This window comes from Oncorhynchus mykiss, chromosome 18 (assembly GCF_057628025.1).
Source record: "Oncorhynchus mykiss isolate SJ-2025 chromosome 18, ASM5762802v1, whole genome shotgun sequence".
Taxonomy (NCBI): Eukaryota; Metazoa; Chordata; class Actinopteri; order Salmoniformes; family Salmonidae; genus Oncorhynchus; species Oncorhynchus mykiss.
Window position 1 is genome coordinate 43,546,215 of NC_143039.1, and position 19,013 is coordinate 43,565,227.

Genomic DNA, 19,013 nt, shown 5'->3' on the forward strand with positions numbered 1-19,013 from the left:
CTAATCGTTGTCGGTGATCAGGCCTACCACTGTTGGCCACGTAAGTCGTGGGTGAACAGGGAGTACAGGAGGGGACTAAGAACACACTTCTGAGGGGCCCCAGTGTTGAAGATCAGCGAGGCAGATGTGTTGTTACCTAACCTTACCACCTGGGGGCGGCCCATCAGGAAGTCCGGGATCCAGTTGCAGAGGGAGGTGTTCAGTCCCAGGGTCCTTAGCTTAGTGATGAGCTCTGTGTGGACAATGGTGTTGAACGCTGAGCTGTAGTCAATGAACAGCATTCTCACATAGGTGCGGCTACAGAACCCTGACCTGTTCACCGGACGTGCTACCTTGTCCCAGACCTGCTGTTTTCAACTCTCTAGAGACAGCAGGAGAAGTAGAGATACTCTGAATGCTTGGCTATGAAAAGCCAACTGACATTTACTCCTGAGGTACTGACCTGCTGCACCCTCGACAACCACTGTGATGATTATTATTTGATCCTGCTGGTCATCTATGAACATTTGAACATCTTGGCCATGTTCCGTTATAATCTCCACCCGGCACAGCCAGAAAAGGACTGGCCACCCCTCAGAGCCTGGTTCCTCTCTAGGTTTCTTCCTAGGTTCTGACCGTTCTAGTGAGTTTTTGCTTGCTGTTGGGGGTTTTAGGCTGGGTTTCTGTACAGCACTTTGTGACATCAGCTGATGTAAAAAGGGCTTTATAAAAAAGATGTGATTGATTGACATAGGTGTCCTTTTTGTCCAGGGGGGAAAGGGCAGTGTGGAGTGCAATAGAGATTGCGTCATCTATGGATCTCTTGGGTTGGTATGCGAATTGGAGTGGGTCTTGGGTTTCCGGCATGATGTTGTTGATGTGAGCCACGACCAGCCTTTCACGTCAGTAGCCATGAAGTGTTTGAGTGCTACGGGGCGGTAATAATTTAGGTAGGTTACCTTCGCTTTCTCGGACACAGGGACTTTGTTGGTCTGTTTGAAACCTGTAGGTATAACAGACTCGGTCAGAGAGAGGTTGAAAACGTCAGTGAAGACACTTGTCCGTTGGTCCGCCCATGCTTTGAGTACACATCCTGGTAATCCGTATGGTCCCGCAGCTTTGTGAATTTTGACCTGTTTAAAAGGTCTTGCTCACATCAGCTACGGAGAGCGTGATCACACAGTCATCCTGAACAGCTGGTGTTCTCAAGCATGCTTCAGTGTTGCTTTCCTAGAAGCAGCATAAAACGCATTTATCTCATCTGGTAGACTCGCGTCACTGGGCAGCTTGTGGCTGGGTTTTCACTTTGTAATCTGTAATATTTTTCAAGCCCTGCCACATACGACGAGTTGTGTAGTCAGATTCAGTCTTAGTCCTGTATTGACGCTTTGCCTGTTTGATGGTTCGTCTGAGGGCCTAGCGGGATTTCTTATAAGCGTGCAGATTAGTGTCCCGCTCCTTGAAATTGGCAGCTCTAGCCTTTAGCTTGGTGCGGATGTTGCCTGTAATCCATGGCTCCTGGTTAGGAAATTTACGTACGTTGTCAATGCACTTATTGATGAAGCCGGTGACTGAGTTGGTTTACTCCTCAATGCCATTGGATGAATCCCAGAACATATTCCAGTCTGTTACAGAAAAACAGTCCTGTAGCGCAGCACCCGCGCATCTGACCACTTCCGTATTAAGCGAGTCACTGGTACTTCCTGCTTTAGTTTTTGCTTGTAAGCAGGAAACAGGAAGATAGTGCACTACTTTTAACCAGAGCCTTCTGGCAAGCTATACTTCTCAATCCTATGGTAAAATGTGGTTTCCTAAATGCATTAAAACATCGAAGAATAATACTTTTATCACAAAAGCCCAAATCATTTTCTGGAATAAAGAAACAGATAGTTCCTAAATATCCATTAAGCAAAATATTACACACACACAGTTGAAGTCAGAAGTTTACATAAACTTTAGCCAAATACATTTAAACTCAGTTTCACAATTTTTGATATTTAATCCTTGTAAAAATTCCCTGTCTTAGGTCAGTTAGGATCACCACTTTATTTTAAGAATGTGAACTGTCAGAATAATAGTAGAGAGGATTATTTATTTCAGCTTTTATTTCCTTCATCACATTCCCAGTGGGTCAGAAGTTTACATACACTCAATTAGTATTTGGTAAGATTGCCTTTAAAATTGTTTGACTTGGGTCAAACATTTACGGTAGCCTTCCACGAGCTTCCCACAATAAGTTGGGTGAATTTTGTCCCATTCCTCCTGACAGAGCCGGTGTAACGGAGTCAGGTTGGTAGGCCTCCTTGCTAGCACACGCTTTTTCAGTTCTGCCCACAAATGATCTATGGGATTGAGGTCAGGGCTTTGTGATGACCACTCCAATACCTTGACTTTGTTGTCCTTAAGCCTTTGGAAGTATGCTTGGGGTCATTGGTCTTCCAAATGGACAATTTGCGACCAAGCTTTAACTTCCTGACTGATGTCTTGAGACATTGCTTCAATTTATCCACATAATTGTCCTTCCTTATGATGCCATCTATTTTGTCAAGTGCACCAGTCCCTCCTGCAGCAAAGCACCCCCACAACATGATGCTGCCACCACCATGCTTCATGGTTGGGACGGTGTTCTTCGGCTTGCAAGCCTCCCCCTTTTTCCTCCAAACATAACGATGGTCATTATGGCCAAACAGAGGACATTTCTCCAAAAAGTACAATCTTTGTCCCCATGTGCAGTTGCAAACTGTAGTCTGGCTTTTTTAGTCTGGCTTTTTTTTTTTTAAGCGGTTTTGGAGCAGTTCAGGCTTAAGCAGTTTTGGGCCCTTCAGGTTATGTCGATATATGACTTGTTTTACTATGGATATAGATACTTTTGTACCTGTCTCCTCTAGCATCTTCACAAGGTCCTTTGCTGTTGTTCTGTGATTTGATTTGCACTTTTCACACTAAAGTATGTTCATCTCTAGGGGACAGAACGTGTCTCCTTCCTGAGCGGTATGGAGGCTGTGTGGTCCCATGGTCTTTATACTTGCGTACTATTGTTTGTACATATGAACGTGGTACCTTCAGGTGTTTGGAAATTGCTCCCAAGGATTAACCAGACTTGTGGAAGTCTACAATTATCTTTGTTTCTGAGGACTTGACTGATTCCTTTTGATGTTCCCATGATGTCAAGCAAAGAGGCACCGAGTTTGAAGGTAGGACTTGAAATACATCCACAGATACACCTCCAATTGACTCAAATTATGTCAATTAGCCTATCAAAAGCTTCTAAAGCCATGAAACCATTTTCTGGAATTTTCTAAGCTGTTTAAAGGCAGTCAACTTAGTGAATGTAAACGTATGACCCACTGGAATGGTGATAGTGAATTCTTAGTGAAATAATCTGTCCGTAAACAATTGTTGGAAAAATTACTTGTGTCATGCACAAAGTAGATATCCTAACCGACTTAGCTAAACTATAGTTTGTTAACAAGAAATTTGTGGAGTGGTTGAAAAACGAGTTTTAATGACTCCAACCTAAGTGTATGTAAACTTTCGACTTCAAATGTATGTAACTGAGCACACAAAATGCCTTACCTTGGAAATGTTCTGTGTCGTTTGCTGCCTCCTCCATAGTCACAGATGATGCAGCTTGGGATTCAGCGGCAGCGTTACGGACCTGCACAGCCAGCTTCCTCACAACCCCAGGAGAGTTGAGGTCCTCCATTTTCAGCTTGGACCTCCCTCTCTTCCTAACCGGCGAGGTCAAACTCCGGTCCTCCTGGGCTTCTTCTTCTTCTGCTGTTTCACCCTCAGCAGCACTAAGGCCTTTCTTCTTCTGGGCCAGGCTGAGGGTCAGCTTCTTGAGTCTCTCGTAGACCTCGAGGTGGGATGAGCCTGGGCTGAGCGTTGAGTCCTTCACAGACAGGGTTGAGGACAGGCTGGTCTGAAGTGTTTTTTTACCAGTTGAGCCCGAAACTTTAGGTTTGAACTCATTTTGGCCTGGGGTTCGAGACAAGTGGTCAATGTCATCATTGTCTGAATCATAAAAGGATAGGCTCATGGCATCCTCCTCCTTCACCTTCACCTTGCCTTGGCTATTCTTTTTCAGGGAGCCCCTGTGCCAGGATATTATCTCGTCATTGAGGAACCTCTTGGGTGCCTTGATGACGCGTGAAGATCTGGCGCTCACCACTGGCGAGGAGAAGTTACTGCTGGCTCCCTGCTCGAGCTCTCCAGGGGACAGGAGAGGCTCGCCCTCTGTCCTGGTGCTCTCCCCCTGCGGCTGCTGCTCCTTTCCCTCCTGCTTCACTGGGTCTGGGAGGTACTCTGGCACGTAGGTGTAGAAGACAAACTTACGACGAAAGCGTTTCACAACAGACTCTGGCGTACTAAGCCTCTGCACATTCCCGGGCTTCCTCCTGTGGCCAAATAGGGACTTGCGCTTATTCTGTGCTGGTTTCTTTCTTTTCAGGGACATTGCTGGATTCTGCTCCATCTCAGCTCCAGCCTCAAGGGATTCCCCTGTTCCCTTGGACACTCTCCTCCTCTGCTGCTGCTTATTCACAGGTTTAGGGGACAGTGCTTCCCCTTGCCCAATGTCAGGGTCCACACCAGTTTGGCCTGTTTGGTCTTGCTGAGATCCTCTTCTCTTCCCAGACATCTGTGGCTCAGATTGGTCTGGTTCGGTTTTGTCTGCTGTTACCTCCCTGGCCTCTTTGCTCTTGGAGGCCTTCCCTTTGCCCTTGACCACTGTCAGGGTCCACACCAGTTTTCCCTGCTTGTCTCTGCTGGTTTGGGGTCGGGCTGTGCTGGACCCTGAGCCTCCCCTACCCACCTTTGTTGTTTGGTCTTGCCTGTTCCTCTTTCTGGCTGTTGAAGACGATTCCACCACCTTCCTTCCCCTTTTCCTGTTGGAACCATTTGATTTTGCACTGCCCTTGCCTTTTGAGGCCTTTATTCCAGTAGCCTGCTTTCCTCTAGATTTAATCCCAGAACTGGGAGACATTTTTTGGGCTGCCAGTTTGGCAATTATTTTGGGTTTCACAGCGTTTTCGTCTTCCTGACCCTCTCCAACTTTAGGGTCTTCTTTGGAGCCCTTCACTCCACTTTTCTCAAGCTTTGCTGTAAGTTCTGGAGCTGGGGGAGGATTTTCTGGCTTCAACAATGATAATTGGAGAGGCCTGCCTAGAAACAAGACAGGGAAACATAAGTGTCTTAATACGAATAGACCAATGTCAGACAATAAGTTGATGCATATTATAAGGTATGCTACCAAAGCTATAAATCCCAAACATGAAGGCTACTGCAAATTTCTGCTAGGAAATGTGAGAATTCCTGAGCACAATTGATATCTCACATTATTGTTCATCATTAGCCTACTTACTTTCAGAGATATTGTGTGCTGAGAGTGTTGGCCGGTATTCAGTCCCAAACCCAGGGAAATCCTCATCCTAAAACACAAAAACCCAGGGTAGGAACATAATGCATAATTTAATGTTCACACATCACACTGTGTTCAGCAAAAAAATATATAATACATAATAACAAGCCGAATTTAATACTTTGCATGTATACTACAGAAGGACTTAATAATGAAATGTTTAGGCCACCTCGATCTCATCACAGGGTTGGTAAGGGGTGGGATCAGATGAATCCATGGGCAGCAACCCAGCTGATATCTGGTTACAAACCGTCACACTGAACTGATTTGAGAGATCAGGCTTCAAAATGTAGTGGGGTATAACTGCAAATGTGTCCATTTCAATTAGGTCTAGGCTATTGCAAATGCAAAGTGTGAACATTGATCAAACTCTACTTTCCACAGAAAACATACACCATCATGAAATGTACACTGAAATGTACACTGAAATGTACAATGTTCACAAATACTGATCTGAATACTATTTTTCCACATTGCCGGAAGATGAGGATGTGTAAGAAAAGGAACAATAAGAAATAACAAGGCAAAAATTGATCTAGACTAAAACTGCATCAGCTTAATAGGCTAAATATAGCTAGCATCTCACTATCCGAGAGAGCAACCTACGACCATGCAATCTGTCCCAGTTTTATGCAGTCAGTCAAGCGTGACAAAAGAAACTGCAAAGATGATATAGGGGCCGGAGACTAGCTTTTTACTGGAAGTAAAATCGGATTGGATATAGAAAGACCAGGGTGGCAAAGGGAACTTTATTTGTGAAAAGACAAGACACACGCATGACTAGCTGAGTTTGTATAAAGTTACATGCAGAGCTGCCTGTTGCAGCCTGTATTCAGAAAGCGTCTCAGAGTAGGAGTGCTGATCTAAGATCAGTTTTGCCTTTTAGATCATAATGAATTGACAGGGGGACCTGGGCCAGTAAACACAAACCATCTAGGATCAGGTCCCCCCCCTCCATAGGGATGCACATTTTGGGGAACATTCAGAGGTGGAAACTTTCCTTGGGAATTAAAAGGAATATGGGAATTACAGAAATATATGCAAATTAATATTAATACCATTTAAACAGATGTTTTTTGCATTGGATATATTTACCATATCACATGGAGACAGAAACATAAACCTTTTTACCTTATCAAAAGTAGACAATTGCAAATGATTAAATCCTTCCAATAGAAATAAACATTTAGTTACAAATTGAACTTTAATTAAATGAGTTGACTCTTCACATGGGATGATTTCACTGAACAACAAAAGGGAATATTGAATGATCCCAATGATCCATCGCATCTCCAAAAAAATGCTTTCAACATACATCTGTAAAATGAAAGTAGAGAAACTAAAGCTTTGGTTGTCATCCTCTCAGGCATCCACGTCTTCTCCCTGGACCTCCTCAATGTCCACCTCTTAAACATCAGAGTCTGAGGCCTCATCTTCACTGTCCAACCTTGCTGAGGATGGCTCGTAGTCAGGCTCAAAAGGCCTCAAATTTCCCCGGATGGCCACCAATTTTTCAACCCTTGTTTTGGTCAGCCTGTTGCGTGCTTTGGTGTGTGTGTTCCCAAACAAGGACCAGTTGCGCTCGGAGGCGGCTGATGTTGGTAGGATTTTGAGGATGGAGACAACAGCAGAAAGAGCCTGAGATTGCCAGAGTCCCTTCCACCAGGTGGCTGATGAGATATGTTGGCATTAATGCCATATTGCTTCTCCACCCCAAAGCCCTTGCTTGGAAGTGAAATTCGCCAGAGTGCCAAGAACCTTGCCTCATCCAGAACAAGGTGGTGAGACACGGTAGTGATGACACCATAGGCCTTGTTGATCTCTGCACCAGACAGGATGCTCTTGCCAACATACTTGGGGTCCAACACGTACTCTGCTGCGTGTATGGGCTTCAGGCAGAAGTCTTCACGCTTTTTGATGTATTTCAGTACTGTAGTGTTCTCTGCTTAGAGCAACAGTGAAGTGGGCAGGGCAGTACGGATGAGTCTGAACATCAGGCAAGATGGCATTGTCTCCATCAATCCGTGGAATGGCTACTGCTATAGGTTTCAGGAGTTTCAGGCTGCTTACCACTCTCTCCCAAAATATATCATCCAGGAGGATCCTCTTGATGGGGCTGTCCATATCGGCAGACTGATATGGCCATTTCTTGGAAACTCCTTCCCCTCCAAGAGACTGTCAAACTTGATGACATGGGTGTTGCTGGGCAGCTTCAATGTGGTGCTCACATTCTTCTCACTTTGCTTGGTGAGGTAGATTGCTGCTATAACTTGATGACCCTTCACATACCTAACCATTTCATTGGCTCTCTTGTAGAGTGTATACATTGTTTTCAGTTCCATGATGTCCTTGAGGAGCAGATTCAATGCATGAACAACACAGCCAATAGGTGTGATGTGAGGGCAGGACACCTCCACTTTAGACCAAGCCGCCTTCATGTTCGCAGCATTGTCTGTCACCAGTGCAAATACCTTCAATGACCTTGGGCCACAGATGACTGCCTTCAGCTCATCTGCAATGAAGAGACCGGTGTGTCTTGTCCCTTGTGTCTGTGCTCTTGTAGAATACTGGTTGAGCGGTGGAGATGTAGTTAATTATTCCTTGCCCACAAACAATCGACCACCCATCAGAGATGATTGCAATACAGTCTGCTTTCTCTATGATTTGCTTGACCTTCACTTGAACTATATTGAACTGTGCATCCAGTAAATGAGTAGATAAAGCATGTCTGGTTGGAGGGGTGTATGCTGGGAGAAGAACATTCAGAAATCTCTTCCAATACACATTGCCTATGAGCATCCGAGGTGAACCAGTTGCATTCACAGCTCGAGCAAGACATTCATCAGCATTTCTCTGACTACGTTTCTCTATTGAGTCAAAAAAACTTCTGATTCCAGGAGGACCATGAGCTGTTGCTATCGATAAGGTGTCTGATTCATAATTTTCACCTCAAATAGAAGTAGAGGGACTTTTGTGAGAGGTTGCTTGTTGTGAGCGCTGAGGGAACTTTATGCACTTGGCCAGATGATTCTGCATCTTTGTTGCATTCTTCACATATGATTTTGGCACAGTACTTGCAAATGTACACAGCTTTTCCTTCTACATTAGCTACAGTGAAATGCCTCCACACATCAGATTGTGCCCGTTGCATTTTCCTGTAAAATAATTAATTTAAAAAAAATATATATATATATATTTGTAAGATAAATGTTTTAAAATGAAATATGTATAGAAACCCACATGGTAGCAAAAACAAACAAGCAGAAATTGTTACGTTAGAAATGATTTAAACACACTTTGCTGTAGGATACTATTTACTAGTTAACAAAGAAGCATGTATGTCATATAAAATATATTCACCCCACCCAGTATTGTAATCGGAACATACCAGAAAGCATGTAATCCTGGGCTCAGTATAGTAGTGTGGGCTCAATAGCATCTCATTAGTGTGCAAGATCTTGACAATCAGCTTTACATGTAATGGAAGAGTGCACTGTGCATGCAGAGGGTTGCAATTCCATAGAATTGGGGATAGTTTAACCAAAATATGCCACAGGACCTAGAATTGCCTAATGTGTATCCCACTAAAAAACATTTTGGATGAATTTGAGCAAAATTATCTTCCTGGGCTTATCCTCACATGGAACATTTCCAGAACAATTCTGGAAATTTACCGGAAAGCTTCCGACCCTTTGCAACCCTACCCCTCCATAAGCTTATTCATTATGTTCTAAAAGGAAAAACTGATGCTAGATCAGCACTCCGTCTACTACTCTGAGATGTTTTTTGAATACAGGCCCAGAATTACATGGCTGTATTCACAAGAGCAGAGCCACAGGACTGAGGAAGAGTCTTACTCCTGGTTACAAACCTATCATCAACAAACTACACTGGATGACCACAAAATTGCAGACCAAAAGAGCATACATCTTGCTGATATTTCATCTTCTTGAACGTACTTTGTTCATTTCCTTCAACTTTGCCACAATAACAATTGTGTTGATATACACAAATTGTGATGCCATATTTGTGAGTGAATATAAAATAACATATTGATGTTGATTGAGTTAAAAGTTCCAATAGCTGACTTTAAAATGTGATGAAATCCTCTGTTGTATTTTGGCTCCTCCTATAGGCTATTGTGCTGCAATGATGTTATCCATTTGCACACTTTAGTTTTTGTACAATAAATTAAAATACCCATCAATTAGGTTGGAAGTTACTCATCTAGTTCATTACTGAAAAGGTACTCTCCATTTATTCACATTAAAAATTTGTATTCATGCAAAAGACTACTGATTCAAGGTTCTCCGTCAGACAATTTAGTTTAATATTCAAACTCAACACATTAGTAGGTTTGCACTTCCCTAAGATACAGTACCAAAGGTTATTCTTATTTTACTATTTTCCGCATTGTAGAATAATAGTGAAGACATCAAAACTATGAAATAACACATGGAAACATGTAGTAACCAAAAAAGCTTTAAACAAAATCTAAATATATTTTATATTTGAGGTTCTTCAAAGTAGCCACCTTATGCCTTGATGACAGCTTCGCAAACACTTGGAATTCTCTCAACCAGCTTCATGAGGTAGTCACCTGGAATGCATTTCAATTAACAGATGTGTCTTGTTCAAAGTTAATTTGTGGAATTTCTTTCCTTCTTAATGCATTTGAATCAACCAGTTGTGTTGTGACAAGATAGGGGTGGTATACAATAGATAAACCTATTTGGTAAAAAGACCATGTCCATATTATGGCAACAGCAGCTCAAATAAGCAAAGAGAAACAATAGTCTATCATTACTTTACGACATGAAGGTCAATCAATCCGGAAAATTTCAACAACTTTGAAAGTTTCTTCAAGTGCAGTTGCAAAAACCATGAAGCACTATAATGAAACCGGCTCTCATGAAGACCGCCACAGGAAAGGAAGACCCAGAGTTAATTAGCATTCACTGCACCTCAGATCGCAGCCCAAATAAATGCTTCACAGAGTTCAAGTAACAGACACGTCTCAATATCAACTGCGTGAATCAGGCCCTCATTGTCAAATTGCTGCAAAGAAACCACTACTAAAGGACACCAATAATGAGAAGAGACTTGCTTGGGCAAAGAAACAAGAGCAATGAAGATTAGACTTGTGGAAATCTGTCCTATGGTCCGATGAGTCCAAAATTGAGATTTTTGGTTTTAACCCGTGTCTTTGTGTCTTTGTGAGACGCAGAGAAGGTGAACGGATGATCTCTGCATGTGTGGCTCCCACCATGAAGCATGGAGGGGGAGGTGTGATGGTGTGGGGGTGCTTTGCTGGTGACACTGTCAGTGATTTATTTAGAATTCAAGGCACACTTAACCAGCATGGCTACCGCAGCATTCTGCAGCAATACACCATCCCATCTGGTTTACGGTTAGTAGGACAATCATTTGTTTTTTACCGGACAATGACCCAACACACCTCCAGGCTTTGTAAGGGCTATTTGACCAAGGAGGAGAGTGATGGAGCGCTGCATCAGATGACCTGGCCTCCACAGTCATCCGACCTCAACCCAATTGAGATGGTTTGGGATGAGTTGGATCGCATAGTGAAGGGAAAGCAGCCAACAAGTGCTCAGCAAAAGTGGGAACTCCTTCAAGACTTTTGGATAAGCATTCCAGGTGAAGCTGGTTGAGAGAATGCCAAGAGTGTGCAAAGCTGTCAAGGCAAAGGGTGGCTACTTTGAATTTTCAAATATAAAATATTTGGATTTCTTTAAAACTTTTTTGGTTACTACATGATTCCATGTGTTATTTCATTGTTTTTGTGTCTTCACTATTATTCTGCAATGTAGAAAATAGTAAAAAAAAAAAAAAAAAAAAATTTAAAAACCTTGAATGAGTAGGTGTGTAAACTTTTGACTGGTACTGTACATAAATAAATACAAATAAAATAAAAAAAATTAAAGGTGAGTATCCTCTAACTATACCTCTGAATCAGTGAACAGCCTACATAACATTTCCTGAACATAAATATAGTCAGCATTCAGCAATCAATCGAAAATGTGAATTGCTATAGTTACAATGTAACAAAGGCCATTTTAAAGTAAAGATCTCACTGAAGCTTGACTAAAAATAATTCCCATTTAAGAAGAAGTTGCAACATATCTAACACAAACCAATGCATGTAGGCAAACATTTACCAACCAGTATATAAACTTCACTGAGAGTGCACAGGTGCGTTTTGGCACACATACATATTTTATACACACATCTATCTTCACATTCTGCGAATGGTAAATCTCATTCAGTGTAGAGGTCGACCGATTAATCGGAATGGACGATTTCAAGTTTTCATAACAATCGGTAATCGGCATTTTGGGACACCAATCATGGACGATTACATTGCAATCCACAAGAAGACTGCGTGACAGGCTGACTACCTGATATACAAGGGCAGCAAGAAGCCAAGGTAAGGTGCTAGCTAGCATTAAACGTATCTTATAAAAAACAATCAATCTTAACATTATCACCAGTTAACTACACATGGTTGATGATATTACTAGTTAATCCAGCTTGTCCTGCGTTGAATATAATTGATGCGGTGCCGGGTGATTTAACAAGCGCGTTCGCGAAAAAAGCACTATCGTTGCAGTAATGTGAACCTAACCATAAACATCAACGCCTTTCTTAAAATCAATACACAAGTATATATTTTTTAAACCTGCATATTTAGTTCATATTGCCTGCTAACATGAATTTCTTTTAACTAGGGAAATTGTGTCACTTCTCTTGCGTTCTGTGCAACAGAGTCAGGGTATATGCAGCAGTTTGGGCCGCCTGGATCGTTGCGAACTTTGTGAAGACTTTCTAACAAAGACAGCAACCTTCGCCAAACGAGTGATGATTTGACAAAAGAGCATTTGGAAGAAAAGCACAATCGTTGCACGAACGTACGTAACCATAAACATCAATGCCTTTCTTAAAATCAATACACAGAAGTGTATATTTTTAAACCTGCATATTTAGTTAAAATAAATTCATGATAGCAGGCAATATTAAACTAGGGAAATTGTATCACTTCTCTTGCGTTCATTGCACGCAGAGTCAGGGTATGTGCAACAGTTTGGGCCGCCTGGCTCGTTGCAAATTAATTTGCCAGAATTCTACGTAATTATGACATAACATTGAAGGTTGTGCAATGTAACAGCAATATTTAGACTTATGGATGCCATCCGTTAGATAAAATACGGAACGGTTCCGTATTTCACTGAAAATATAAACGTTTTGTTTTCGAAATGATAGTTTACGGATTTGAACATATTAATGACATACGGCTCGTATTTCTATGATTTGATAGAGCAGTCTGACTGAGCGGTGGTAGGCAGCAGCAGGCTCGTAAGCATTCATTCAGACAGGACTTTCCTGCTCTTTGCCATGCTTGAAGCACAGCCATGTTCATGACTTCAAGCCTATCAACTCCCGAGATTAGGCTGGCAATACTAAATTACCTATAAGAACATCCAATAGTCTATGGTCTATGAAATACAAATGGTATAGAGAGAAATAGTGCTATAAGAACTACACCCTATTGAAGACTCATGTTAAAAGGAACCACCAGCTTTCATATGTTCTCATGTTCTGAGCAAGGAACTTAAACATTAGCTTTTTACATGTCACATATTGCACTTTTACTTTCTTCTCCAACACTTTGTTTTTGCATTATTTAAACCAAATTGAACATGTTTCATTATTTATTTGAGACCAAATTGATTTTATTGATGTATTATATTAAGTTAAAATAAAAGTGTTCATTGTTCATTCAGTATTGTTGTAATTGTCATTATTACAAATATATACATAAAAATTGTCCGATTAATCTGTATCGGCTTTTTTTGGTCCTCCGATAATCGGTATCGGCGTTGAAAAATCATAAATCGGTCAACCTCTAATTCAGGGGTGGCAGGTAGCCTAGCGGTTAAGAGCATTGGACCAATAACCGAAAGGTTGCTGGTTCGAATTTCAGAGCTGGCTAAGTGAAATATGTCGACTTAAAAGGAGCAATTAGGGTTAAGTCGCTCTGGATAAGAGAGTCTGCTAAATTACTCAAATGTAAATGAATCAGAATGAATAAATCCCTGTCAGAGAAACCATGCCACTGCTGTACTGCACACCGGAAAGGCTCAGTGTTCCCATTTTGAACCATTTCACGTGTCTGAAGTAACAAATTCGGCCTTCCCGGCGGGCCTAGAGAACAAATCAAGTGCACAATAGGCCTAACGCTGGCCAATCGGATGGCTTAGACTACCATGTCTGCAGTAACATAGCAGGCGTAAAAGAAAGCTAGCACAAAGTTGATATTGTGAGATTTCAAAACTTTTAAAACCATGAACCGAGAGACTGTCAATGAACACAGAAAAGAGCTGCTGTTTTTATGAGTTTAAGTTCTTACTTAGCACTGTCAACCCTTTTATATGCTATTAAAATGTGCATTCTTCCTACTTCCACTGCAACCAATACTGCAGCTGTAATGAATGAGTAGGAAAGTGTATTGATAGGCTTGCATCATTATTAGCGTCTTAGGTCTTTTTTTTATATGTAGAAATATTTAAATATCTCTGTTCATAGGAGTAGCAACATGAATTTCTGTATGAGGAAGAAATAATGCGGTGCGACTCAAGTGTGCCATTAGCTGGAAGACAGTGTCCCTTTTCGGTCAGTGGAGGAAAGGGAGAGTAGCGGGACATTGAAAGGTGAACCTTAGTCTCCTCCTGCTCTCTCCCTCCGCTGAGACTGACCATCAGATGAAGGCACCATCAGCCCAGTAAAATATTCAAATGTATGCTCACTCAGCTGTTCCTCACAAGTAATACAACAACTGATCTACTACCGGTTTGCCTGCCATTCGCCATTCAGGTGTATAGGCCAGTTGTTCCAAACCATGGGTACTAGGACCCCTAGGGGTACTTGGCCTATCCACAGGGGGGACGTGAGAAGACTCATGAGACCATAGGCCTACTGGTAAAATGCACAAGGGGGTACTTCAGGGGTACTCCGGGCAGAGCAAAATTCAGTTGGGGGTACAATACCCGAAAGGGGTTGGGAACCACCCGTATAGGCTATAGCCTGCCTACCATTGACTATCAGTCACCCACCACTTTGCAATGTGAGCTTGAGGTAGTATAACTGTTTAAAACCTGAACGTTTTACTTTAATTCATATAATGAAGCCTATTTTACCTTGCTTCAAAGTTGCCTTGCAAAAATATGTCCAAAATAAGACCAATATGTTAATTAGGGCTTATTTTGGGTCTAAACTTGTTGCTTGCCTTCCAGCATTGGGCTCCAATTGTTAGGACGGAAACATAAGCATCTCGCCATTATATACAGATCTCTAATAGTATTTTCTGTTGGACACTTCATTTTACTGTTTAGAAACAATTTAACTGTTTGTTGACAGGTTGATGAGGGTCAGTTAGTCAGCAGCAAAATTTGCCAAAATGTGCATCCCTAATTGGGCCTATAGCCTACTGCACAGACTTAATTTCTATAGTACTGTTTTTAATAGGTTATAGTTGCATAGGCTTACGGTTTTTAAGTCATGTAAAAAAAAAAATATTCTGATCGGTAGATCTTGGCTTGCATTTTGACTCAAAGTGATCTTCACTCAGAAATGGTTGGTGACCACGGGTCTCAATAGACTAGTTCTAAATTGCTTGCAGAATTGGGCATGTCAAGCAGAAATTAGCTTAGTTGTGAGCATGGCATGGGCGCCAATTTGATACGATGACAAGCTCACAAAAAAAAAAGAGAACTGTCAATACTATAGCCTGACTATCAGCACTTTGCAATGTGAGCTTGAGCCAGTAAAATGTTTTGAACCCTAAATGTTTTACTTGACTTCGACCCACTCCATTCGCATAACCCACGCACCTTCAGATCCACAGATGATGCAATCTCTATTGCACTCCACACTGTCGTTTCACACCTGGACAAAGGGAACACCTATGTGAGAATGCTATTCATCGACTACAGCTCAGCGTTCAACACCATAGAGCCCTCAAAGCTCATCACTAAGCTAAGGACCCTGGGACTAAACACCTCCCTCTGCAACTGGATCCTGGACTTCATGACGGGCCACCCCAAGGTGGTAAGGGTAGGTAACAACACATCCGTCACGCTGATCCTCAACACTGGGGCCCCTCATGGGTGCGTGCTCAGTCCCCTCCTGTACTCCCTCTTCACTCATGACTGCACGGCCAAGCACGACTCCATTATTATCGTTAAGTTCGCTGATGACAACAGTGGTAGGCCTGATCACCGACAACGATGAGACAGCCTATTGGGAGGTGGTCAGAGACTTGACCTTGTGGTGCAAGGACAACAATCTCTCCCTCAACGTGATCAAGACAAAGGAGACGATTGTGGACTACAGGAAAAGGAGGACCGAGCATTCCCCCATTCTCATTGACGGGGCTGTAGTGAAGCAGGTTGAGAGCTTCAAGTTCCTTGGCGTTAACATCACCAACAAACTAACATGGTCCAAGCACACCAAGGCAGTTGTGAAGATGGGACGACAAAACCTATTGCCCCTCAAGAGACTGAAAATATTTAGCATGGGTCCTCAGATCCTCAAAAGGTTTTACAGCTGCACCATTGAGAGCACCTGACTGGTTGCATCATTGCCTGGCATGGCAACAGCTCGGCCTCCGACCGCAAGACACTACAGAGGATAGTGCGTAAGGCCCAGTACATCACCGGGGCCAAGACTCCTGCCATCCAGGACCTCTATACCAGGCGGTGTCAGAGGAAGGCCCTAAAAAAAATTAAAGACTCCAGCCACTCTAGTCATAGACTGTTCTCTCTGCTATCGCACAGCAAGCGGTACCGGAGCACCAAGTCTAGGTCCAAGAGGCTTCTAAACAACTTCTACCCCCAAGCCATAACACTCCTGAACAGCTAATAAAATGGCTACCCAGACTATTTGCATTGTCCCCCCAACCCCATACGGCTGCTGCTCTCTGTTATTATCTATGCATAGCCACTTGAATCACTCCACCTACAAGTACATATTTACCTCGACACCGGTGCCCCCGCACTTTGACACAAACTCTGTACCGGTACCCCCTGTATATTGTCCCGCTATTGTTATTTACTGCTGCTCTTTAATTATTTGTAATTCTCTCTTACTTTTTTAGAGATTTCCTTAAAACTGCATTGTTGGTTAAGGGCTTGTAAGTAAGCATTTCACTGTGAGGTGAAATGTACACCTGCTGTAGACCTTACATGTGACAAATAACATTTGACTTGATTTGAATAAGGAGGCCTGTTTTACCTTGCTTCAAAGTTGCCTTGCGAAAATACATCAGCAGAAATGTGGAGGCATTTTATGAAGACTTCTTCATGCAATTAACCAGCATTTCTCTCCTATTCTATTTCCATATCAACTCTCATTGTCCAGAAATCCAAAGGCACAATCCTAGTCATATTAGCAACACATCATAATTGTTGCTATTAGATTCGCAAACCTCATTGCTAGAGTAATGCTGTTAATACGTTAATGTTGCATAGGCTTACGTTTTTTAAGTCATGTAAAAAATGTATTCTGATCGGTAGATCTTGGCTTGCATTTTGACTCAAAGTTATCTTCACTCAGAAATGGTTGGTGACCACTGGTCTCAGTAGACCAGTTCTACATTGCTTGCCGAATGGGGCATGTCACGCAGCAATTAGCCTAGTTGTTGTGAGCATGGCATGAGCGCCAATTCGATTGAGAATGCGAAGACAAGCTCACATAAAAGATAACTGTCAATACTAGTAGGCTATGGTGTGAGAAGTCAGTTAAATATAAGCTAGAACAAACTGCTCTTAGTTTAAATGACACACGGGCCAAGCTTTTGGTGTAGCCCACTTAAAGCATGCAGTGGAATGTCTCAAAATCGCTTCTGTTCCACAGGCCAGACATCTTTCACGAACGATGGGGGCTGTCGGGAGTGGACCAAATGACAGATACTATGGCATAATCTGACTGAACAGGGGCTACGTCGATACCAAAGATGTTATAATGTGCTGATACTACGTAGAGTGATGGTGGCTGTGTGAAAATGTGACTGTTGCAAAAGTTGCTAACTAGATAGCATCCCTTGCTAACTACATTGTTTTAGTACAGTTAGTTAAATTGGCAGAAAAACTTGTATCCAGATATAGTAATGTTGGCTACCGCCAATTTCACCGCCTAAAATCATCGATTATCAAAGATCCTGGTAACGTTAATGTCAGTCTAGGAGGCTGTCAGGAGATGTTTTCACTGTTAGCTACTAACGTGTACTTGTCTCCGAGTACAGTGGATTGGTACAGTAACTAGCAAACATCTGAACCACAATATGGATTTATAAAGAGGCGTTGAATACGGCTAGAACGTCATCTGTAAACCCAGATTCTGGTTCAGCAAGAATTCAAGTTTGAACAATTGTATAGCTGGATACCTACTGTAGCCAGGTAACGAACGTTGTCAGACACTTGATTCTCAATATAATCTATATTACACCGCGAAGGCTGTGGAACATACACGTGTTAATTGGGTCTGTTGCACGGCTTGGAAACTCACCTCTCCGCTCCCGCTTGAGTAGAAACCCGCGTCTCTCTGGCGCCTATGTTTATCAGCAATCCCGAGTAAACGCAGCAGTGACGGGTCCTCGCTCAACGTTAGTCCAATGTTGATGGGCCTCCGGCCTCCAGTGACTATGCCTCCACTTTCCGAGCCCAACCTTCCCCGCTGCGGACGTTTCTCCGATCGTAGCCGAATACGAGATGTCCATGGCCGGCCCGGGAAACGGGCCCGGGCTACGGCCGGCGTGCTGGAACAAGCGCCATTAGCGGGAGATGATAATCCCCCTCCCACTGCCGCCATTATTCACTACTATAACAACAACGGTGGTGGTGCGCTGTGTCTGTAGCGCTTCTGGTGAAACAAGATGGAAAGGCGCGAGATAGGAAGGAAATACCGTTGCATCATGGGAAAACGAGTTTGTTGCGTTTCAGAATTCTCCGCATTCTTTTTGAGTGTTTATGAATGTGGAGTACATATACATTTAGTTTTATTCGTGTTTTATATTTCAATTAAGTAAAAAAGTATTAAAAGGAAATAAAATAAACATACATGTATAGTAAAATACATTATTATTCAGTATTCAGTCCACTTGCAGTAAATGTTTGCAACTTTTACCCTTTTTCTTCCTTCTGCCCACTTGTTCCTCTCCTTTCTGCCATAATATGTATATATTGTTGTGCAGGTAACCACACAGATTCTTATTTGTAATGAGGATCTTAAGTGGTGATCACAGCAATACCCCTCAAAATCGATGTCATTCCTCTCTGCATTCCTTCTCCATGATACTAATTTCCATTTGGCTCAACACCTGCCAGTATTTTTATATGGTGACTCTCAGAGCATCCATCTCCTTCAACAGCACCACCCTTATATATCCTGATCCCTACTGCTTCTTGACCAATCCCTCGTAAACCTATCTACTCTTTTCCTCCTCCACAGCACCATCCCTCTTTCCTGTTTCTCTGCTGCTCTTCTCCAGAATGGTTTTGACCTGGACCCATCCCTCCTTAGCCCGTCTCCTTTTCTC

The 19,013-nt window shown here is 42.5% G+C and overlaps 1 protein-coding gene across 2 annotated transcripts in view; it reads right to left on the bottom strand.

Moving 5' to 3' along the window:
• Positions 1 to 18,362, bottom strand: part of LOC110496098 (histone-lysine N-methyltransferase 2B) — a 67,351-nt gene extending 48,989 nt beyond the window's left edge. For both annotated transcript variants that reach the window (XM_021571792.3, XM_021571791.3), the window contains exons 1-3: positions 17,984 to 18,362; positions 5,345 to 5,411; positions 3,556 to 5,145 (exon numbers count right to left, since the gene is read on the bottom strand). In XM_021571792.3, the coding sequence (XP_021427467.3) occupies positions 3,556 to 5,145; positions 5,345 to 5,411; positions 17,984 to 18,286 (1,960 nt within the window). In that variant the 5' untranslated portion in view covers positions 18,287 to 18,362. The remainder of the gene's footprint in view (positions 1 to 3,555; positions 5,146 to 5,344; positions 5,412 to 17,983) is intronic.
• Between the last annotated feature and the right edge of the window lie 651 nt (positions 18,363 to 19,013).